The sequence below is a fragment of the Papio anubis genome, chromosome 9 (genome assembly GCF_008728515.1).
Source record: "Papio anubis isolate 15944 chromosome 9, Panubis1.0, whole genome shotgun sequence".
Taxonomy (NCBI): Eukaryota; Metazoa; Chordata; class Mammalia; order Primates; family Cercopithecidae; genus Papio; species Papio anubis.
Genome location: NC_044984.1, coordinates 87,102,322 through 87,127,149, shown reverse-complemented (window position 1 = coordinate 87,127,149; position 24,828 = coordinate 87,102,322). Strand labels below are relative to the sequence as shown.

General features: G+C 40.6%; 1 protein-coding gene across 7 annotated transcripts in view; it reads right to left on the bottom strand.

Moving 5' to 3' along the window:
* The window catches only part of PLEKHG7 (pleckstrin homology and RhoGEF domain containing G7), a 105,365-nt gene that overhangs the window by 56,303 nt on the left and 24,234 nt on the right, over positions 1-24,828 (bottom strand). For 5 of the 7 annotated variants that reach the window (XM_021922760.2, XM_021922762.2, XM_021922763.2 and 2 more), the window contains 3 exons: positions 16,833-16,924; positions 5,722-6,445; positions 5,191-5,213 (listed from right to left, as the gene is read on the bottom strand). In XM_021922760.2, coding sequence (XP_021778452.2) covers positions 5,191-5,213; positions 5,722-6,255 — 557 coding nt within the window. In that variant the 5' untranslated portion in view covers positions 6,256-6,445; positions 16,833-16,924. Of the gene's footprint in view, positions 1-5,190; positions 5,214-5,721; positions 6,446-16,832; positions 16,925-21,895; positions 23,294-24,828 lie in introns of those variants that run through there. The other 2 variants (XM_021922761.2, XM_021922758.2) reach the window with 2 other exon arrangements.

Below are 24,828 nucleotides of genomic sequence, written 5' to 3'. Positions count from 1 at the left end.
TGGGTCCAGTGGGTCCCCAGACTCATCCTGTGGTCATTTCCCCAGTGCCAGAACACATAATTGGCATAGACAAATTTAGCAGCTGGCAGAACCCCCATATTGGCTCCCTGACTGGTAGGGTGAGGGCTATTATGGAGGGAAAGGCAAAATGGAAGCCATTAGAGCTGCCTCTACCTAGAGAAATAGTAAATCAAAAATAATATTGCATCCCTGGAGGGATTGTGGAGATTAATGCTACCATCAAGGACTCGAAAGACACAGGGGTGGTGATTCCCACCACATCCCTGTTCAACTCTCCCATTTGGCCTGTGCAGAAGACAAATGGATCTTGGAGAATGACAGTGAATTATTGTAAGCTTAACAAAGTGTTGACTCCAATTGCAGCTGCTGTACCAGATGTGGTTTCACTGCTTGAGCCAATTGAGCCAATGAACACATCTCCTGGTACTGGTATGCAGCCGCTGACTTGGCAAATGCCTTTTTCTCCATTCCTGTCCATAAGGCCCACCAGAAGCAATTTACCTTCAGCTAGCAAGGCCAGCAATATACCATTACTGTCCTGCCTCAGAGTATATCAACTCTCCGACTTTGTGTCATAATCTTATTCAGAGAGACCTTGATCGCTTTTCGCTTCCGCAAGATCTCACACTGCTCCATTATACTGATGACATTATGCTGATTGGATCCAGTGAGCAAGAAGTAGCAAATACACTGGACTTATTGGTGACACATTTGCATGCCAGAGGATGGGAAATAAATATGACTAAAATTCAGAAAACTTCCACCTTAGTAGAATTTCTAGGGGTCCAGTGGTGTGGGGCCTTTCAAGATAGTCCTTCTAAAGTGAAAGATAAGTTGCTACATTTGACCCCTCCTCCAACCAAGAAAAAGGTACAATGCCTAGTGGGCCTATTTGGATTTTGGAGGTAACACATTCATTTGGGTGTGTTACTCTGGCCCATTTATTGAGTGACCTGAAAGGTGGCCAGTTTTGAGTGGGGTCCAGAACAGGAGAAGGCTCTGCAATAGGTCCAGGCTGCTGTGTAAGCTGCTCTGCCACTTGGGCCATATGACCCAGCAGATCCAATGGTGCTTGGGGTGTCAGTGGCAGACAGAGATGCTGTTTGGAGCCTTTGGCAGTCCCCCATAGGTGAATCACAGCAGAGAACTCTAGAATTTTGGTGCAAGACCCTGCCGTCTTCTGCAGATAACTACTCTCCTTTTGAGAGACACCTCTTGGCCTGTTATTGGGCTTTGGTGAAAACTGAACATTTGACTATGGGTCATCAAGTCACCATGTGACCTGAACTGCCTATCATGAACTGGGTGCTTTCTGACCCATCTAGCCATAAAGTGGTCATGCACAGCAGCATTCCATCATCAAATAAATGGAAGTGGTATATACATGATCAGGCTCAAGCAAGTCCTGAAGGCACAGGTAAGTTACATGAGGAAGTGGCTCAAATGCCCATGGTCTCCACTCCTGTCACCCTGCCTTCTCTCCCCAAGCCAGCACTGATGGCCTCATGGGGAGTTCCCTATGACCAATTGACAGAGGAAGAGAAGACTAGGGCCTGGTTCACAGATGGTTCTGCACGATATGCGGGCACCACCCGCAAGTGCACAGCTGCAGCACTACAAGCCTTTTCTAGGACATCCCTGAAGGACAGTGGTAAAAGGAAATCTTTCTAGTGGGTAGAACTTCAAGCAGTACACCTGGTTGCATACTTTGCATGGAAGGAGAAATGGCCAGACGTGTAACTATATACTGATTAATGGGCTGTAGCCAATGGTTTGGCTGGATGGTCAGGGGTTTGGAGGAAGCATGATTGGAAAATTGGTGACAAAGAAATTTGGGGAAGAGGTATGTGGATAGACCTCTCTGACTGGCCAAAAACTGTGAAGATATTTGTATCCCATGTGGGTGCTCACCAATGGGTGACCTCAGCAGAGGAAGATTTTAATAATCAAGTGGATAGGATGACCCATTCTGTGGCTACCACTCAGCCTCTTTCCTCAGTCACCCCTGCCATTGCCCAATGGGCCCATGAACAAAGTGGCCATGGTGGCAGGGATGGAGGTTACACATGGGATCAGCAACGTGGACTTCCACTCACCAAGGCTGACCTGGCTATGGCCATGGCTGAGTGCCCAGTTGGCCAACAGCATAGATCAACACTGAGCCCTTGAAATGGCACCATTCCTTGGGGTGATCAGCCAGCTACCTGGTGGCAAGTTGATTATATTGGACTTCTTCTATCATGAAAAGGGCAGAGGTTTGTCCTCACTGGAATAGATACTTACTCCAGATATGGGTTTGCCTATCCTGCATGCAATGCTTCTGGTAAAACTACCATCTGTGGGCTCACGGAATGCCTTATCCACCATCATGGTATTCCACACGGCATTGCCTCTGACCAAGGTACTCACTTTATGGCCAAAGCAGTGCAGCAGTGGGGCTCATGTGCATGGAATTCACTGGTCTTATCATGTTCCCCATTATCCTGAAGCAGCTGGATTGACAGAATGGTGGAATGGCCTTTTGAAGTCACAATTGCAATGCCAACTAGGTGACAGTACTTTGCAGGGCTGGGGCAAAGTTCTCTGGAAGGCCATGTATGCTCTGAATCAGCATCCAATATATGGCACTGTTTCCCCCATAGCCAGGATTCACAGGTTCAGGCATCAAGGGGTGGAAGTGGAAGTGACACCACTCACCATCACCCCTAGTGATCCACTAGCCAAATTTTTGCCTCCCGTTCCTGCAACATTAGGTTCTGTTGGCCCAAGGTCTTAGTTCCAGAAGGGAGCAACACTGCCACCGGGAGATACAACAATGATTCCATTAAACTGGCAGTTAAAATTGCTACCTGGACACTTTGGGCTCCTCCTACCTTTAAGTCAATTAGCTAAGAAGGGAGTTCCAGGTGCCCACCACCACGTCCAGCTTATTTTTTAAAAAACATATTTTCAGTAGACATGAGGTTTCACTATGTCGGCCAGGCGGATCTCAAACTCTTGACCTCAAGTGATGCACCTGCCTGGCCCTCCCTCAGTGCTGGGATTATAGGCATGAGCCATCGTGCCCAGCCTGTCCTAGCTATTGTTTTAAAATTTACCAAGACTATTTTTGTTATTTTCTCATAAAGATTCCATATGGCAATGGAAATTACCTTCATGTTATTTTTTTTTCCCAAATGGCTTGATGCATCCCATTGATTTGCCTTTATGTCTGCTGGCTCCATCTAATAATCAGAGCTGGACCCAGACTTTACCTGCTCTAGGAAGCATTCCTTGATTTAGGACTCACAAACACACATATAGCACATCCACCCCTGATGTCTTCTCTAACCAATTATTTACTGAAAACTTCCAATTAGATGCTTCCTAGGTCCTCAAACTCCACATGTCCAAACCTGAACACAAAACCTACACTCCAACCACTCATATTTCATTTCTTTACCCAAGTTTATCTAGGTCAGTGAATGGACACCTTAGTTACCCAGTTATATAAGCCAGAAGCTTGGAGGTTATTCTTGAAGATTCCTTTCCTTCACCCTGATAGGCTACCATGCACAAAGTCTGGGGGATTATATCTCCTAAATATCTCTTGCATTGAGATACTTCTTTTTAACCCCACTGCTTCCATCATAGCCTAACTTACCAACTTCTCATACCTGAATATTCGAATTATTTGACTCAAGTCTACTTGCATCTAAATCCCAGGTATATCTGACATCCATCTGATCGTATCAATTCATTAAACGGTTTCACACTGCTCTCAGGAAAAGGAATAAAATTTATCAACATCTTATTAAAATAATTTGACTCTAAACATCACTTTTTTTTCTAAGACTACCCTTTTTCACTTTCTTTGACACAACTGAACTAGATCTCATCTTAGAGCTTTATTCTGTTTCACATGTATGGAAGATTTACACTAACATCCCCACTCTTTCCTAATCCTGACATCCCTACACGTTGCCATGTAACATTTCAATGTTCTCCCACTGTTGGTAACATGTAATTCCCTGACCCTGAGTTCAACTGAGTGACTTGCTTTGGTCAATAAAATTAGATCAGATTCAGAGTCCAGGCTCCAAGAGGCCCTACCTGTTTCTACTTGTCCTCTTGAACCTCTTTCTTCACTGTATAAAGAATATGCTCTATTGATCCCGTGAACCCATGGGAGCCCTTTGATCCCATGAGCAGGTTAAGGAACATTTGGAGTGGAACTGCTCAGCTAAACCCAGCCTAGAGAAACTCACCCCTAGGGAACACAGAGATTTATAAGAAACAATAGCTGTCTGTTACTTTAAGTGGTTTTTTTAATCTAGTAATAGCTAACTGATACAGAAACATAACAATTTGCATTTTTCTACTGCTTGGTAAGTATCTTCTACCTTTGTTGATACATTTAGGCCAAGGTGGATTAAAATCAACAAAGAACGTTTACATGGATGTTATCCTTACTGCTATGAACATTAAACTATTGCTTGAAGATTGAGGCCCAGTAATAAAACGGCAGCTATTTCTCCAAAAAAATCCTCTGTGACTTTTCAAATGAAATGAGGGCTTTCCTGCCAATCCAGCAAGTCAGGAAGATAAAATTGGGCATGGATCTTTCCCTTGCTGCTACAGAAACTCTTCATCCCTGTCAGGGATGGCAGATCCATTGCTACAACCAAGGGGCCATGCTGAAAGTTTAGAGCTGGTTTCGGAAATGACACAGACTACTTCATTCTGGATAAGGGCACAGTCTGTCATAACAGGTTATTTTAAAGGTCACCCTAGATGTAATCAAGACATCTTGTTCCTTTAATTTTTTGTCCTCTAAATTTTTCTGTGAAAAGCTGTTGAGTATCTCTGGCCTTTCTATTTTCTCTACCAGACAAAACGTATTACTAAGTGGATGTTAATTAAGCCACAGGGCCAAGACATTGACAATTCAAAATGAAAACTATGACTGCATATGGCATTGTATCCTGCCCCCAAATGCTGTGCTCTTAAAGGGAGACTCTTGAAATGAAAACTCTTGCACCTATAAATGTGAAGAGTGACTTGAGTGCTGTAAAACAAAGTGTATTGGTTAATAGACCGTCAGCTTTGTTACGTCAGGACAGAAGTAAAAATCTAATAGTAAATAGTCAACAGATGTCATAGCACCGGAGAAAATAAATGCATACTCACCTGGATGGGTGCAATTCTTCTCCCTGAAATAAATTTTAAGAATATGTTTTAGTCTTATTCAAACCCATCCCGAACTCCAAAGCAAACATGTTGAAAGGAGAAACAATGAGCCCTCCTAGTTAAAACATGTTTTACATTTTGGTGGGATTGCAAATTTGAATAACTGGCTCTTTCTCCCCTTTTAAATCAGTGACACTACATTGTCTTTAAATAGTGTGCATTTGCAAGAGGGCCCCCATTGCTCTCGGGTACCTGACAGACCATCGGTAAGCCTGGCCTTGGTGCATCCTTTCTTAAAGTGCCTCCAAGGACAGAAGGAAGTGAGTGAGATCATTTTCTTTCTTCCCCAAATTGCTGCCCTCCTTTCACTTAAGAGCCAATGCTTCCTAAGAGAATGTGTCCCCTCAGTGTGACTTCCTGTGCTGTGTCCTTTTTAGGATCTACTGGCCCTTGGGGGAAGGAAGCAACTCTGAGATCTATTTTGCTTTGTGGTTCACCAACTGAGAGGCCGGAGGCTTAGAGCTGTGTTACCTGAGGACTAGGGCGTTGTGGGGTGGGGCTGGAGAGGAAGGCGCCTTCTTGCCGCAGAAGAGAGGCCTGGTGAAGGGACTCTTCACTGACAGGCTGAAGCTCAGGAGGGAGACACTTGTCAGTGGGCTGGGTTTGGGGCTCCCGTGAGTCAGCAGCATTCAGGGCCCTTTCAGGTTCAGAGGTCAATCTTGAGTGGAGTCTCAAGGGTGACAGCAAGTACGAAGAATCCTTTGGGCTTCCCGGCAGGCTCTTGGAAAGGTAAGGTGGGGAGCCCGCAGGCTCTCCCCAGCTTCCCCAGGTGGACACCTGCAAGGCATCCTGCTGAGACAGTGAGTGCCAAGTCCCACAGCCACGGGTCCTTAATCTCCTCAAAGTGGGCGAGGTGGAGATGCGGCCTGGGGCTTGCCGGTCAAACTGGAGGAGGCTCCCCTGGTTCTCACAGTGCTGCTTTGGCAGGCTCCTCAGCGGGGGCCGAGGAGAGGCTCCGCAGTCTTGGGGTGGCACCTCTAGACAGAATGACTCTGTTTTCTCCATAAAACTAAGAGGTTCTACCGTGGGTAGAAGGTTCCAGAAGATGTCTGAGTTACTGTTCTCTGGATCACATGGAGGGTGCTCAATTTCTGCATCCAAGTGCCACACTTCCTCTAGTAGTTCTTTTCCTTTTCCAGAGGAGAATGTCAAGCAGGTTGTTGCATCTTTAGTGAGGAAGAGCAGACTGTGGAATCTGTAGCAAATGAGGGAGACTGCATTGAGAAAAAAAGGTCTAAAATTTCAAAGGAAAACTTTTAATTCTTCACAGGAGATAGAGCTCAGTTCGCATCAGCATCCCTTACGTTCAGAAGATACTTAATATATAAGACTCCAGCATTCTCATCTAAACAGCGTATTGAAATCTGTTTACTGTCTACTTAATATTCCTTCTAGGTTCAAACAAAAAAGCCTTTAAAAACTTTGGTCACTTAAGATACTTCCCAGAAACCACATAGCTCCTCTCCTTGTGATTATTCCATTTTAAGAGAATCAAATATACATTAAACCCTCCTATCCTCTACATTTATGTGTGAAAGTACATACTTTGGTACATTCCGAGGATGCAAGAACAAAGAAAACAAGGTTCCTTCCCTCAAGGTTTAAATTACAGAATGAGACAGGCTTTGAAGGTAACTGATGTAAAGTATCTGGCAATGTCTTTTATCTTAGATTCTATCAATCTTTACATTTTGGAAAAATGACTTGCAAGTTTGAAAAGAAAAACCCAGATGTCACCAGGTACCCTACTGTTTGTGACTGGAGGTGTTTTTTGCGATCCACGCATGCCGAATTATCTCTTCTTATGCTCAAGAAAAGCTGACCCTTCTATTTCACAACTTGATTCATGGGAGTGGCTTACTGCAGTTTCCTTATTCTGTACTTTCCCACATGAAGAAGGCATGTGTGGGAGAACATCAATCCTTACACATCCCCTATGGCATGAGAGTTGATGCTTGATGATTTACAGACCAGGTGTGGGACTGTGGGACGGGCAAGAGACCCACCTTCCCTGGCCCCAGATGGCGTGGAAGGTGGCTTCAGACTGTGCATGGATTGTTTGTGGATGGAACATTAGTAGTTGACCGTATATTCTAAGATCATCAATAATAGTTTTAGTGAGTTTATCATTCTAAAGCAGAACTCAGCAATCTGAAACCCTTTGGCCACATTTGGATTGCCAAAATGTAAGAATGGCTAATAATTTACTTCTTATAATTTTTAATTGCAAGGACAATACTTTTTAGTAGAACTTTTCTAGAGTATATTATCTGTTTCTTTAACTTGATATAGAGAAGGCTGAAAACCAATAAACCTTTTCCTCATTACCTGGCCTCATTCTGTTGACTATCATTCCAGTACTTTGCCAAAATACAGTGATTACTACTATGTTTACTCTAGTTCTGTGGAGAATACAATAATTGTTGCAGGTTTTTACAGCCTCTGAATATTCACTCCCACACCAAATGACCCCACACTGATGTACTCCCTAATTTTTATTCCTTACTTCTCACTATGTTTTGTGTACTTGCCTATGGCAACCACTCTCTCCTCTTTGTTTCTTTTAATCTGTGTCAGGCATAGAAGTTCAACAACCTTGTGAATAGATAATTAATAGGCTGTTAAATCTATTCCTATCAGTAGAGGAGGAGCTCAGTGTTTTAACATTGTCATAACAATGTTGTGACTTGACATTGATTTTGGGGATTTTGTGATCTCTTATTTTGCTCCCTGACTCTTATCTTGTTTAAGGTCAAATAAGTCCAGGCACAGAGGCTCATGCCTGTAATCCAAGCACTTTGGGAGGTGAAGGTGGGAGGATCACTTGACCCTAGAAGTTCAGGACCAGCCTGGGCAACATAGTAAGACCCCATCTCTATAAAAATTTTTTTAAAGGCCAAATGAAACCCACAGGTACTGGATTTCAGACTGGTGAGTTGTTTGAGGAACTACTTAGATGCAAACTAAAGTCAATTCAACTCTTATTCACAAAAGAAATCTAAAATTCTTAATGTTGGGTTTGCTTTATTTTGAGCTGAGGGCTCAAAATGCATGAGGTACCCTTTTTTGCAGAGTGGAGGAAAGAAGGCAATGCCAGTTTAGGAAACTTACGTTCAGTTAAGGTGAGATTGTATTAGTTTTGGTTGTAGATTGGTAATTCCTGGATGCTGCTCTGAAGGTTGATACTAACATTGTTGAAGAGGCATGAAATGGTCCCTCCTAACTATTGATAAAATAAGGTACATTATTGCTACATGGAGAGGCCAGTTCCTCATCAAATCTATAGGTACTTTGTTTCTTTTTTGTTTTCTTTTTAGAGATGGAGACTGGCTGTGTCGCTCAGGCTGAGTGCAGTGGCGTGATCACAGTGTACTGTAACCTCAAACTCCTAGCCTCACAGAATCCTCACGCTGCAGTGCTCCTGAGTAGCTGGGACTACAGAAGCTTACCACCATACCCAGCTAATTTCGAATCAATAGGTACTTTCACACATACATACAATCAGGGCCGTTCTATTATTTTTCTCCTTTAGAAGACTGTCAAGTTCTAGGCAGCAACAATGTTAAAGGAATTCAGTATATTTGCATAGGCACTTACATAATAGTTAGATCAGATTTCTTAGTCTTTGGGTTTCCCCTCTGTCCTTTTGGCCTTTTCCTCTCCTCTTTTGAGGAGTTAGGATATAGCTTTGGGTTTCCTTTGTAGTCGTTCGGACACAGGGGTGTAGCTGCTGGTAGAAAACTACTTATGGCCAATAGGATTCACATCGGTAAGTATTATTTATTAGCCACTGTCTTAAATATTGGAACCCAGGCAATAGTAACTGCTGACATGATGCACTGCAGAAATGCTGAAACTTTAAAAACAGCAGGGCTTTGGGAAGTGGTTTGCAGAGAGGCAGGAAGAGCTCAAACACCAGAGTAAATGGATCTGGTTTCTCTTCCAGTATCACCGCCAACTGGCTGTGTGACCTAGGACAAGCCACTTCTCCTCTGCCAACCTCTGTGCAGCATTTACCAAGAGGTCATCAAAGAACCTCCCTCACAGGCCTGTTGTAGAAATTAAATGAGATAATGGCCAAGGCTCCTGGGAAGCTTTCCCTCAATGACTACACCCAGTGGGTCTGGTAGAATCAAAAGTTAACAGGCCATCCATTCATGCTAACTCTTCTCCTTTATGTTTAAAAGAGGTAATTAATACATGATCATCATAAAGAAAATTCACCAGCCTTTGACCTTCCAAGCCTTGAGAATCCAGCAAACAGCCACCCACACTGTTGGGGAAGCCATCTCACTGTACTAGAAATGAAACCATTATAGGTTAATGATTCACTAATTCTAATGAGACCTGGGGAGATCAGCAAAACAAGCTAACCTGATAGCAACAGGACAAAAGGAAAGTGCAAAAGAGAAACCCAGAAAGCAGCTGAATGTTACCTTTAATACCTGTGAGACGGTCTGTCCCAACTGCACCCAGATGGGTCCTGAGGCTCCTCAGAGCCTGAAGAACCAGAGTGAGCTACCGGAGGAGGGCTCAGAGCAACCAGTTCCACACCTGTTAACAATGCGCCCTCCCGGCTAAGTGAAAGCAAGCTTGCTACCAGCTGCAATGAGGAACTGGTCTCTCCCCTCCTTAGAAACATTTCCAGTTATTTGTTTATGAAAAAGCCTAAAGGGAAGCCAGTACAGAATCTAGGGCAGCCTAAGAACAAGCCAGGTAAACAATGGCTGATCAAATACAGAAATGATGCAAATGTAGCTTTTTACTTCCTCTTGGGGCGTTCAATAAATCATCACTCATCGTTTAGTGAAGCAGTTCTGGGTTTCTATTTCATTTATTTTCTCTAAGGTTGTGAGACGCATTCTTTGGGACTCTACTTTCTTCATATCATCAAACATTTTGTGTTGATCTATTTTATTAATGACATGCTTTGATAAGCATTGAATAATAGAGGAAATGATTGGAGCACCAGGGAGCGAATTTGGGAACATTAGTTTTCAAATAATTAAAATGCAAATGGAAGAGCATTTATATCTACCAGTATTCTCATTAGATCAGTACCCCAAAGAAAATTTATTTGATGCCTAGATGGAGATAATGCATATGTATGCAGCATTAAACAAAAATGTCTATAGACTTTATCAAAACAAAGTCGAAGTAATTCTAATGAAGTCTAATTCACTGAAGTTTTCATTGCTTGGACTCATTACAGACACTCTCCAACCCCTGGAACTAAAATTTTTTCTTTTTCTTGTTTTGAGACAGGGTCTCCCTCTGTCACTCAGGCTAGAGTGCAGTGGCACGATCTTGGCTCACTGCAACCTCCACTTCCCAGGTTCAAGCGATTCTCCCACCTCAGCTTCCTGAGTAGCTGGGATTACAGGTGCACGCCACGAGGGCCCAGCTGACTTTTGTATTTTTAGTAGAGACGAAGTTTCACCATATTGGCCAGGCTGTTCAAACTCCTGACCTCATGTGATCCACCCACCTCGGCCTCCCAAAGTGCTGGGATTGCAGGTGTGAACCACTGTGCCCAGCCAGAAGTCTGCGTTTGACAAGACTTCCAGGTGATTATTACGTGGGTTAAAATTTGAGAACCACTGCTGTTAGGGGAAAAAAAAGGTCTAACTTATAGATGTTGGCCTTGTGATAACCTTTATATTAGTCTTTAATTCTCTCATATTGATCTTACTAGAACATCATTGACTTAGAACTTTGAAAAATGACTTGATCTCCTGCCCTCACCACTATTGCCAACATTACCATAACTCAACCAAAAGTAGGATATCAAAAAATATCTATTTTGCCAGCGTGGAGCCTGCGTAAATAGTTCTGAGCTCCTGCCAAGGACGTCTAGAAATGAATTGCTTCAAGTTGGGAAGGAAAAAAATGAATAAAGTCTTTTAGCTTTTGGTTTGTGGAAGGAAGGTCAGACTTTTATCTACCAATCCCCTCACGCACATGGGATTGTGAAGCTGTCTCTCCTAGGGGATAATGATAATGGAATATTTGATCCCAATGCAAAAACTTCCAACCTCTGCTTGTAACTTCAAGAAGGAAATTAAGGATCTTACAGAAAGGTCACAAAGGATTATCAGGGAAAAAAATGTGCCACCTCCATCTGATTTGTCAAGGAGATGGCAATAGGGAGGCATTTTGGGTGGGGAAGGGATGCCCTAGAGTCAGCTTTTCCTTCAAGACCCTGGAGCAACCTCACTGTGGCCCTTTCTCAGATGACACATGGAGGTGTTCTCCAATAGTGCAGAGGGAACAGCTTGCCTCAGTGTTTTTTGCCTATGTGTAGTTTTATGTTTATGTATGCTTTGCTTCAATAAAAAGTATACCTTAAAAAGTGTCTATGCTAAAAGATGACAACCTGGTTTGCTTACTTTCTGGCTTTGAATTGGCAAATTCTTAAAAGATATTTTCTTTCTGGTTGTTGAAAAGAGGTATGAGATTTTTTTGAGCTTCCTTTTAGGTTTTAGGGTTACAAAAATTCAGGTGTGTAATATAGCTGGACATGGTGGCTGATGCCTGTAATCCCAGCACTCTGGAAGGCCAAGGCAGGCAGATTGATTGAGCCCATGAATTAGAGACCAGCCTGGGTAACATGCTGAAACCCCGTCTCCACAAAAAAGTACAAAAATTAGTTGGGTATGGTGGTGGGTACCTGTAGTCCCAGCTACTTGGGTGGCTGAAGTGGGAAGAATGCTTGGGTTGAGGTTGCAGTGAGCCGTGATCATCCCACTGTACTCCATTCTGGGTGACAGAGAAAGACTCTGTCTCTCAAAAACAAACCAAAACAAAAAAAAGGTGAATATCAGATGAATATCAATGCATTTCGATATCTTTCAATACTTCTGAGTTATTTATTCAGGAAAAGTTTCTAGGTAGTACATATTCTGAGCTGTTTCATACCCCAAAATGACTTTATTTTGGTATCACATGTGCAGGGCATGGAATTCTTGCATCATGGTCTTTTCCTTTAAAGGTCCATAGACTTTTTTTCCATGACTTTCAGTCATTAATAGTTGAAATAGGAGGTCAACAGAATATTTGCTCTTTGCTGGGTACCATATTTTTAAATTTTTTAAACTTCTCTGTGAGATTGTGTATGTTCTATTGAAGTGTGAAATTAATTTATATATATATATATATTATTTTATTGGAATTAGGTCTTGCTATATCACCCAGGCTGATCTCAAACTCCTGGACTCAAGCAGTCCTCTTGCCTTAGCCTCCCCAGTAGCTGGGACTACAGGGAATGCAGCTAATTTTTTATTTTTAAATTTTTTTTAAGAGATAGGGTCTTGGTATATTGTCCAGGCTTAAGTTTTTTCTTTCATATTTGAAGATAGAGATGTTTACCCAGCATATGTCATAGTGGGTTCTGTTTACCAAATATCTGGTGTGTACTCTGTATTATTTAAAATATTTTTTCTAAATAAGAAATATTTTCTGTCTTATTTGACATTTATCTCTCTTCCACTGATTCTCTTTCTTCATTCGCATTCTTCATTCTCTTCACTTCACTCTTCACTTTCTTCATTCTTTCTTCACTCTTCAGAGTGAAGTTATCGCTCCATTCTGATATTTTATCTTTTCTCTACGTTATTTTTGTTGCTTTTACCTTAGGGATAATTTCTTGACACCATTTTCTACTTGGCTATTTTGCTTGTTCCATTTTCTGCATAGTCCAAATTGCCTTTAACTGTTTCCATAATGACTTTAACATCAATTTTACTTTCAAGATAAATAGGAGTATTTCAGCTCAATTTTTTTTTTTTGACGGACTTTCACACTTGTTGCCCAGGTTGGAGTGCAGTGGTGACATCTTGGCTCCCTGCAACCTCCACCTTCTGGGTTCAAGCGATTCTCCTGCCTCAGCTTCCCAAGTAGCTGGGATTACAGGCATGTGCCACCATACCCAGCTGATTTTGTATTTTTAGTAGAGATGGGATTTCACCATGTTGGTCAGGCTGGTCTTGAATTCCTGACCTCAGGTGATCCACCCATCTCAGCCTCCCAAAGTGCTGGGATTACAGGTGTGAGCCACTGCTCCTGGCTTTGCATTTCTTTTTTATTGTGAAATGTTTTCATGGTGGCAGACTGTAGGTTCTTGATTCATGTCAAAAATATGGATTATTTAGTGTGTCACAAACTGAGGCCTATGATTAACTCAGTTATGTGTGGTCTAAAAATTAAAGTCAAAGAATCATGAATTATAATTTCTAACTTTTGCTGTTTTTTGAAATAACTCTGTTTCAAAGAGTAGCTCTACTGAGCCATCTTAGAATTTTTTTGCCTTATTCTTATGACCTGTAAGCTCTTTTACTAGGCTCAGTCATTATTGCATTTGCCATTCCTTAGAGAAGGATATCTTTGCTTGCCTGGTGTTGATTTGGGGTTAACAGATGATTTCACTGGGTTCTGATTGCTTGCTCAGCAATTTTGCAGGTTAAGGGGCAGGGACCTAGAGTCACAGCTGCAGCCACAACCAGCGCATAAGCTGGGTGCCATCACACTCATTCAGGAATGAAGGGCTCCCAGCCTGGCCAGTCCTCTGCTTGCTTTCAGACTTGTGACCAGGAGCCACATCTGAGGCCTTCACGGCCACTGTGCATTCCTACAGCTCAAGTGAGAGGACCTGAAGGACTGGGCTTTCCATGAATTCCCTATGCTCTCTTGCCTTCTGAGTCTTGGAACAGTGCCATCTCACCTCTTAGAATTGGAGTTTTAGTAGACATTTGTTAGCAGCCTCCCTGCACCAATGATCCATTCTCCTTTCCAGACTCATGATTTCCATTTAGGTTCCATGTGTTTCTCCATGCTTATTTTATTCCCAGCTTAAGGGGTGGAACACTAGACCTTGGCTCAGTCAAATTTGCATTTCAACCCCCAGGCTGCAAGGATAGGTTTAGGAGATCAGCATGTGACCCAAGCCAGTCCAATCAGTATGACTCTCAGAAATTTTGCAGAGAATCCTGGGACAAAGACTCTTTGCTGATAGATGTGGAAGAGGAGGCAGCCAGCAATGGGAACTGTTGACAGACACCTTGAATCTATGGGGTGGAGGAGCCAGTCTTAGAATATATCTGACACCATGACAGGCAGAGCGGAGTTAGAAAGAACAAAACAAAACTGTGCTTTAGTGACATCCTGAGTAGCCGAATCAGTCCTCCAATGCTAGAAAGAGATTCCTCTACATTTGTTTCCCCAAGTCATTAAATTTCTTTTGTTGTTAATCAATGTGGAGTCATGCTTTCTTTGCTTACATTCAACTGCATCCTCACAGATAGAGAGGCATCTGTGGAGTTTATTAGTTCCTCTTCCTCCCTTCCAGAAAGATTGCTTTCAGAAAGAGGGCAGCTTTCAGCGTCTTCTTTTGATCTAGGACCACTCAGACTGTGTCCGTGATTCATTCTCATGCTGCTAATAAAGACATACCTGAAACTGGGTAATTTGTGAAGGAAAGAGGTTTAATTGACTCCAGTTCAGCATGGATGGGGAGGCCTCAGGAAACTTACAATCATGATGGAGGGGAAGCAAACACATCCTTTTTCACATGGTGGCAGCAAGGAGAAGTGCCGAGCCAAAAAGAGAAAAGTCCCTTATAAAACCTTCAGATCTCATGAGAACTCATTATCAAGAGAAGAGCATGAAGATAACAGCTCCCATGATTAAATTACCTTCCATCGAGTCCCTACCACAATACGTGGGGATTATGGGAACTACAATTCAAGATGAGATTTGGGTAGGGACACAGTCAAACCATATCAGACTGTATCTGAAGAATTAACTCTTCTAGATTTCTAGATTATAGGTTAGCACCAATCCTTGATTTCCAATGGTCATGCAGAAGTGTTTCCAATGTGAATTTTTTTTTTTTTTTTTGAGATAGGGGTCTCGCTCTATCACCCAGGTTGGAGTGCAGTGGCGGGATCTCGGCTCACTGCAAACTCAGCCTCCCGGGTTCACGCCATTCTCCTGCCTCAGCCTCTGGAGTAGCTGGGACTACAGGCACCCGCCACAATGCCCAGCTAATTTTTAAAATATTTTTAGTAGAGATGGGGTTTCACAGTATTAGCCAGGATGGTCTCGATCTCCTGACCTCGTGATCCCCCCACCTTGGCCTCCCAAAGTGCCAATGTGAATATTTTGATGGTTACTGTATTAGTTTTCTAATGCTGGATAACAAATGACCATACATTTAGTGGCTTAACATATAGCACACATTGATTATCTCACAGTTTTTGTAGGCGAGGCATCTAGACACAGCTTATCTGAGTTTTTTATTGTGGCCTTGTGAGAAGGCTACAATCAAGGCATTGGCTAGGCTGCATTCCTTTCTGGAACTCAGTGTCCTCTTCCAATCTCATGCAGTTGTTGGAAGAATTCAAGTCTTTGTGGTCGTAGGATTGAGGCTTTCAGTCCACAGAGGCCACCTCCAGTTCCCTGCGATGTGGTCCTCTCCAAAGGCAGTTCAGACCACAACTTGCTTCTTGAAGGCCAGTGGGACATTTTGTCCCTCCAGTCTGGTAAGATGGAGTCTTATAAATATATTGTAATATAATCACAGGAGTAATAGCCCATCACCTTTGCCATACTCTATTGGTTAGAAGCAAATCCCAGGTTCTACTCACCCACACTTGAGGGGAGGGAGTTACTCAAGAGTGTGGCTTGGAGGTAACATTAGGCTGTGTCTCTCACAGGCATTTCAATAGTAATTGAGATTTGTTTTCTAATTAATGTGTAAATAGGCTAAGATATGTCCCAACTTCTAGCACCATACCCTTCTTTTACTCTGTTTTTGATGTCAGATTGGCTTGAAGAATGGCTTTAAGTGTTTCTGAGGGATAGAAGCTAGTGTGGAAAAGTGAAAGTAAACCAAGCAACTGTGCATCAGAGAAACTTAGGAAGAAGGCACAGCTGAGGTTCTGCAATTCCTAAGGCTGCCCCTGGCTCTGCATCAGCCCGTCTCTTTGCCAAGACCCAGCAGAGACACTGTGGGGTTTATTTCTTCTGTTTAATTTTAGTGTGGGCTGCTTTGAATTTTGCTTTGATAATCAACAGGGGCTCACAGTAATGCTTAGACTTACATGAATGAATTTGTTTTGATATTGACTGAACCAGCAGCAAATCGTCTACCTTGGAGAGTGAGGAGATGGGATTTAGGTGTGAAATTCATTTCTGAGTTGTGCCGATGTCCCAAGCGGCTGCTGATTTACCTGGTACATTTCGCTCAGCTCAACTCAACCAACTTTTAGTTCTGACGTTTCTAAAGTAGTTCCCTTGTCAAAATTCTAGATGTGAAGAAGTTAATAACTGCAAAAACAGCCAGCCTTGGAAATGAATTTTAAGAGTCAATGGGGGAAAAATAAGCCTGTGGATTTTATTTTTAAATGTAGCAAAAATAGAACAGATAATTAGGCTGAAAATTATCCTATTGCTGGTTCTTTTTGGTGATTTAGGACCCATTGTAAGACTTCATTCACTTTCCTGTGATTTCTGTCCCTAAGTCATAATTCTAGCGTGATTACGTCAAAATTATCTCCACAGTAGTCAATTGCAGGGTTACACACAGCGAATTAAGACTTCAGGTGGTGAATAAACAGAAACAGCAGGAATCCTGGAAACCGAGAGCCATAAACCTTCTGTTCTTCTGAAAATGCTCCTGAGGATGGCAAGGAGTGGAGAGAGAAGAAAGAAAATGTGGCTTGTCACATAAAGCAAGAATTATTTCTAAATGAAAGGAAGGTTGATTCAATTTTCTCAAATGACACTCCTGAAGTTTTCTCAAACAAGGGAACTCTATAAGAAGGATCAAATTACTAACACAATTTATACAAATAATGCGATGAATGTAAAGTTTTTTCAAAATGTAATGCCTCTTATTTCCTATTTCCTATACAACCTACAGTCATTGTATAAAGACAGAGTTATCTTTAAACTTCTGTGACCACAGAGCACTTTACCTGATTTTATTTTTTGTTTCCTTTGCAGGTAGAAATATTTCTCAGATTATTGTTTAAGGGATTATTGTAATCAGAAATTGATTTATGCCTCATTTTCCATGTATGGTGAGAGCACTTATTGGGGAATGATCCGTGTGCACGGCTGATTATATCACATTAGATAGTTAAACAATCACTTGCAATTTATGGGTGTTATTTCTTTTGGCAGATGTTGCTGTATTTGATTGTTATGCATTTTGTTTAACCCTGGAAGAGCCCTTGTGTATGGTTAATGATGTCACAGCTCATAAGGTCAGTCAAATTAGCTTAGTAAGGATTCTATGGATCCATTTTGCATTGTCTGAAAAACCAACAACTTTATTATTATTTTCTGCTTCTCATAGATAAGGATAATTTTTTTCACATGCAGGATACTTTAACGTTGTATCTAACAATAACTCTCGTGCTATCTTTCAGGGCAGGATGAGCAAATGAGTTTAGGTAGGTTAAGAAAGACCAACTATATTCCAAAGAGGCTCATGAGAGTAAGTGTGGATGGCAGGGTATTGAGAGTATTATTTATAAAAATGGCAAAATGGTTTATATACAATCATGCATTTTTTTCATTTAACAATGTATCATGGGCATTCTTCTCTGTCATTGAATATACATAAAATTTAAGAGCTATATACTATCCTGCAGGATGGAATTACAATTATGTAATCACACCTGAATTGATAGCACTGTCATCTAATACACAGTAGGACATTGCTCAACTAGACTGGTTTTCCTCCACTCCTTCTCCCAGTGGTTGGATCCTTTTTCCCTTGGTTTGAGTAGGGCTGATTTTCCTTTTCCCTTCCCCCAACACAGAACCAGGACTGCTCAATCAGAACAGCTTATCACTGTTTCTGCATGTGATTGGTTAGGAGTTGACAGGCATTACAAGCTGGGCCATCAATACTTTTGCTGGCCTTCAAAGAAGCCAGTGATCTTTGCTCTTTGATTACATGCTGCAAAGATGATGTCAACTGGGATTTGCTCATAGTCGTGTTTATTACTGATACGATTTGGCTGTGTCCCCACCAAAATCTCATCTTGAATTGTAGTTGTCATAATCCCCACCTGTAGTGAAAGAGACCAGGTGGAGGTAATTGAATCATGGGTTTCCCTTCCCCTATCGTGTTCTTGTGATAGTGACTTCGTTCTCATGAGATCTGATGGTTTTATAAGGGGCTTCACCCTTCACCTGGCACTCATTCTCTCTCCTCTCCTCCTGTGAAGAAGTGCCTTCCACCATGATTGTAAGTTTCCTGAGGCCTCCCCAGCCATGCAGAAAATTTGCAGCCTGACAATGAGATAGAAAAGAAAACCCTATTTTCTGGGGGAGAATTCAAGCCAGCTGCAGAAATCTGCATAAGTAATGAGGAGCCCAATGTTGATCATCAAGACAATGAGGAAAATGTCTCCAGGGCATGTCAGAGAGCTTCAGAGGTAAGATAGTTACCATGCAGGAGCACCTGCCTTAAAGTGAAGTCAGCTCCAGGAAAGGAAAGCATGAGGATGCCCAAAGCCAGTTCTAATCTCTTAAATTTCCCAGCTATGTTCCAGATCCTCCCTTTCAAAGCCTGTGTCAGCTAGGTTTCTGTCACTAGTAACCAAAAGAGTCCCAATTAATGTGGAAGTAAGATAAAGCTAACAGAAGTTGAGATGTTTAACTTGTGTAAGAGAAAACTGGGGTTATATGAGAATTATCGTCTGTATTGAAAAAGTTGTCATGTATGTTTAATGGGTACAAATATACACTTAGATAGAAAAAATAAGACCTGGTATTTGATAGATCAATAGTGTAACCATAGTTAATGTAAATCAATTGTACGTTTCAAAATAGCTAGAAGAGAATGATTTGAATGTCCCTAGCACAAAGAAAAGTATTTAAGGGATGCATATTCCAATTACACTGACTTAATTATATGAATGTATTGATGATCACATATACTGCAAAAATATATGCAGCTATTATGTATCAATAAAAATAAATTAATTCATTACAAAAAGAATCACGTGAAATTTAAAGTAATAGGCTTATTCTGAATAGCTTCAGCCCCAAATCAGGTTGTAATCTAGAGATAATCAAATTTTAGCCCTAAATAAATAAAAACATATAGTACTTAGCACTGTCTGAAAACGAAGAGTTGCTTTGTAGGTAGGTATTCAAAAGGTCACATCCCAGAGCAGTAACACGACAACAGAAAAATTCTACTCATTACAGAGGATTCCCAAGTCCCTAGTTTTTAGATAATCAGAGAGGCACTAATGGGATGGGGAGGCCCATGTTGAAAGATCAGGGACTCCAGCTTGGGAAATAGCTGACGGATGGTGGTAGCTCCAGTGTGTTGACCTAGGAAAAGAACTACAAGAGGAAAGAGCTGGTCTGACGAGACTGGAACGTTGCTGATCTACTGCAGTGGGGTCTATTCTAAGAACACAATGTTGTTTTAACATTAAAAAAGTAATGTAATTCACAAAATGAACAACATTAACAACAAAGGAGAAGAATCAGATGATATTCTGCAATTGTTTGTTGCCAGTATTGTTCCTGTTCCATTTTTCTCTATCTCTTTCTCAGATTTCAATTATGTGTCATACATGTCTGTTATACTCTGTTCTATTCTTTCCATCTTTCCCTTCCCTACTTGTTTCTTTCATTGTAAGGCTTTGGTTTGGAACCTTTTCATAGGCCTATCTTTTATTTTTCTAATTCTGTCTTTGACTTATAGTCTACTATTAAATCCATCTGTTGAGTTCTTAATTTCAGATATTTTATTTGCTCAGTTCTAGAATATCAATTTTAATGTGTTTTTTTGGTAGATTGTAATTCTATGTTGAAAGTCTTTATGTTCTCTTTTATTTTCCTCATCTTTCTCCATTTTTTTTATAAGCACATTTATTATATTTGCTTAAAAGTTTTTATCTGCTAACTCCAATATCTGGATTCCATTTGGGCCCAGTTCTATTATCTGTTTTTTCTCTTGATTACTAGCCACTGTTTCATGCCTGATCACATGCTATGTAATTTTGATTGAGTGTTACACACACGTTGTATATCAAATAAGTGATATTTTTGTCAGGGGCTCTTATCCATTCCTTTGTTTGGTACCTAGGTCAAAGTGTTAATCCTCTCAATCTAATCAGATTTTTATCAGTTTTAGGATTGGGTAGCAGCTTTGGTTATATTCAGTCCATCTCTGTGGTCAAATGTCTCAAGGATGAAACCTGTGGCATGCTTGTTACAGAGCACGTCTAGTGGGATTTTGTTGCCTAAGCACTGTGGGACTGCAGGAGAGTTCAGTCTGTCTTCTCAGCCCACTCTTGCTTTCCACTGCCTCAGTGCTCAGCAGTGGCCTTCTGGGAAAAATAGCTATGCATTTGGGTCTCCTCTAGATTTCACCTCCCATGTCAGCCCACGTTGCTATCAAAAGCTATGCTGGTTTCTCTTGTCCCTAGCAGTGTACCACTTCCTATGCCAAACCAGTCCTCAGCTCGTACCACAATTAGCCTGTGTCTCCAGGGAACATAACAGCTAACCATCTCAGTCCACATAGGAAAGTCTTTTAATTTTTTCTAGAATTGCAGCTGGAATGACGGCTTGCTGCTGCCTCTGACTTCCTGCTTCGACAAAAGGGATGTTTTCACACCTATAATCCATAGCAGCTTCCACCTGTACTTTGAATTCATGCAGGGCCAACATTCTTACCACCCTCTAGGTCATTTGGAACTTAACAAACAAATGGATATGCAAATGACTTTTTGGCACCTTTTAAAATCCCCAGGACCAGGCACACTGAAGATTATAAAACAAGACAAAAATAATTTACTGAGCATGTACTATATTTTAGGCAATGTTCTAAGCCCTTTCTTTATAACCCTATAAGGATGGTATTACTATAACCTTGTTCTACAGATACAGAAATTGAAATTTCAAGAGATAAAGTAATTGTTCAAATAATAAATGATGGAACTATAGCTTGAAGCAGGTCTTTCTGATGTCTGTTATGCTTAGCTATTATGCTATAAACACTTGTCAAGAGAAGGACACTAGTAGTTATAAGTCAGAAGGCATACAAATGGTGCCTCTGGCATATATAACACACCTGTCCACACAGAGAAGCAGATGTACTATGATGACCACTTATTATCACTTATAACTCTCACTTAAGGATATACAGTGAAGAACATATGAATAATGTCACATGGTTTGTTGGCACAGATTCTTTATATTATTTATTTCTGGTATTATTTCAAATGAACTCTTCTATTTCCCCAATTGATTAGATTTCAAAATATTTAAGGCCCAATGTTTAAGCTTCAGTTTGATTTTCATCATACTTTCTTATCAGCAGAAGTATTTTTGAGTTTTGTAGAAAAGACTTAACAGCAATTTTAATTCAGGGTATCCATAGAGTAAGGCTAGCTTTGCTAAATTTGCCATTAGATTTAATGATTCTTTCCTGATATTAGCATCACAGAGAGAATAGGGAAATAGAAACATCCTCCACTCATTGTTTCTACATGTTTTTCTTGGTTCTGAAATGCATTTTTACTTCGTTGTTTTTTAGATGCAATTGTCTCACTAGAAGGTCCATGACTATGTTATTATGGGCTCATTATCTACGTATTTTTTCTCATACTTTAATTTTTAGTTTCAAGATGCCCTTGGTCAAAACTCCCATGAATGTTTCTTTCCTTTCTCACAGTTGTCTGCCTGCAGCAAAATCAGTCTCAGAAATTTTTAACTAGAAGAGAAGAAAGAAAAATCACTGAATATGTGAAGGTGACAATATCTGCTCCTCCTGGCACAAGCTTCCCAAGTGAACTAATTTCTTAGGCCCCACAGATGTCAGAGAATTAAAAATAGGGAGGAAAGCAAGGAGGCACCCACCAAATCCCCTCATTTTTCAGTTACAGAAACAAAACCAAGAAAAAGGAGACAATTTGCCCAAGATCATTTTGCTTCTAGTGCAATACTGGCCTTAAAACCCAGGAATTCTGACTCCTGGTTCAGTGTTCTTTCTAAAACCCATCATTGGACAAGCCTTTGTTATGAAGCCACCCGAAGTAATGCTGAGGAAGATGACACCACCATTTGTGTTTTGTGATTTGTTTCTTCATAAATTAATGTTTCAGGAATCCTCATTTTTACCTCTTTCAGAACACGGCAAGACATCTAAAACTTATAAGCATTATCTGTGATACCAGGGGCCTTAGTGGCAAAAATTTGTTCCCAGAACTTGTGTCTTCGAATATTTTAAAAGGATTTTACATCATGTGTGGAGGTTTGAATGACAAGGTCAACAGACCATGAAGAAAGGGTCCATTCTAATCAGTTCCAGAGACTTGCCTGAATGTCCAGTCTCTGTAAGTCCCTTTTTAGTCCCTGTGGGGCTAAAAAAAAATGTGAAAAACACTAGCTTTTGGCTTGGGAGAGAATAATGAACGTGTGGTTATACAATATCTCCATTTTATCAATTCAGTTTTAATTCTTCTTTAATTACCACTAAGATTTGACTCCAAAAAATTTACCATAATTTGTTCTGAGTCTGATACTTGGCTTATTAACTAAATTACTTCTTAATGAAATCAAACCCCTGAAATAGAACAGTAAAATTTAAATTGGCTTTTTTGGATATTAAAAAGCCAATTTAAAACATGCTTAGTTTATACTTTGCTAATCTGCCAAGAGCCCATATTGCAGGTAATATTGCCCTAAAGTTAACATACTAATCTGCCAGTTCAGTTTAACAACCATTTAAATAACAATGATGACAATGGCAACAATAACCACTATAGTTCATAGAGTTCTTACTTTGTATAAGACTGAAGCGGCGAAAAGATGATTAAGACACAGTCCCTAGGTTCAAGAAGTTCCAGACTGAGAGTGAAAGATCTGCAAATAGGGATGGTGTGATAACCAACATAGTAAGTATAAGATTTAACATTTAGGCCAGGTTCTGTGGCCCAGGCCTATAATCCCAGCACTTTGGGAGGCTGAGGTGGGTGGATCATGTCAGGTCATGAGTTCGAGACCAGCCTGGCCAACATGGTGAAACCTCATCTCCATTAAAAATACAAAAAATTTAGCTGGGCATGGTGTCACACACCTGTGGTCACAGCTGCTCGGGAGGCTGAGGCAGGAGAATTGCTTGAACACAGGAGGTAGAGGTTGCAGTGAGCCAACATCATGCCACTGTACTCCAGCCTGGGTGAGAGCAAGACTTTGTCTCAACAACAACAAAAAGATTTAAAATTTAAATCTAAAAGTAGTAATAAATAAAAGTGCTTCAGAGAAACATGTGATTACCTCTGTCTGGAGGTGGTTCAGGAAATGTTAAACAATCAGCTTTCCTGGGAAAAGTTCTGATTTGTAAGTTCACCGATTCTTGTTGTGTAAAGTTTACTGTGTTGGCTGATTTCAAGCTAACTACCTAAAGTCACAGAAAGCAGATATGAGAAGAGATGCATATAGCTGGCTTTCTGCTTCTCATGTAAGCTGGCTCTAACACATCATTGGGGTGACCAGAGAATGTTCCACAGAGGAGGTGATAATTGAACAGGATTTGGAAAAAAATAGGAATTCATCGTAATAAGTGTGGAAGGGCATTCCAGGAAACAATCCAATATACAATGGCATGGACATAACTTTAAATAATAAAATATGAAAGATATGTTGCCATCTTTTTGTTAAACTTACCTTGAGTGTCACTGAATGAATGATAATGCCAATCAGGCATATAGAGAATGACATCATTTTCATAAAAAGGATTTGTAAAAGTTAAAATTGTTCTTCTCTCTTTCCATCAACACTTAGTTAAAAATACCTGATATACAATAGTCACTTAATAAGAATCTGATTGCTCTCTATAGATATGTCTTTAATTCTATAAAAGCATTTTTCTAAATGAAAATAAAGATAATAGAATACTTGCAATCTCAGTTGTTAATATATCTATAGACCAACAATTTCATTTAGATTTTTGTGACAGTTTCATAGAAAATTCTTCCCAAATTTCTGTTTTTAAGAGCAAAAGAAAATCTCTGTACATAAAGATATACTCTAATTTATAGCAGAAAAAATTTATGAAGAGCCTAAAATTCCAACACTAGGAGAATGGTTAAGTAAATGATATGGTATATACATTCAAAACCCTATTACATAATTGTGAAAAATGACACATATAATGACTATGTAGTTATATAGAAGATGTTATCTAAAATTAAGTGGAAAAGGAAAGGCTACAAAATTTTATTTATACCATGCACAGGAAATAAACAAAGGAAAAATTAGTGCTTAGTTAGCCATGATTGTGTTTGAGTAGATGCTTAACCAATTACAAGGTTGATTATTACAGATCAACCTTGTACTAATGCAGTTGTAGCAAGGCATTGAGTAGATTATTTCAACAGCTGGCACTGGAATGACTCTTAGTGAGAGAGCTGTCTTTGATTAGAAAACCATACTGATGAGGTACTCGTAAGTAGAAGATAGTATTGGCTTCAGCAAGACCCAGGAGACCAAAGGTGATGGTTATACTCCTCTGAATGGGACAATAAGGTTAATGCCATT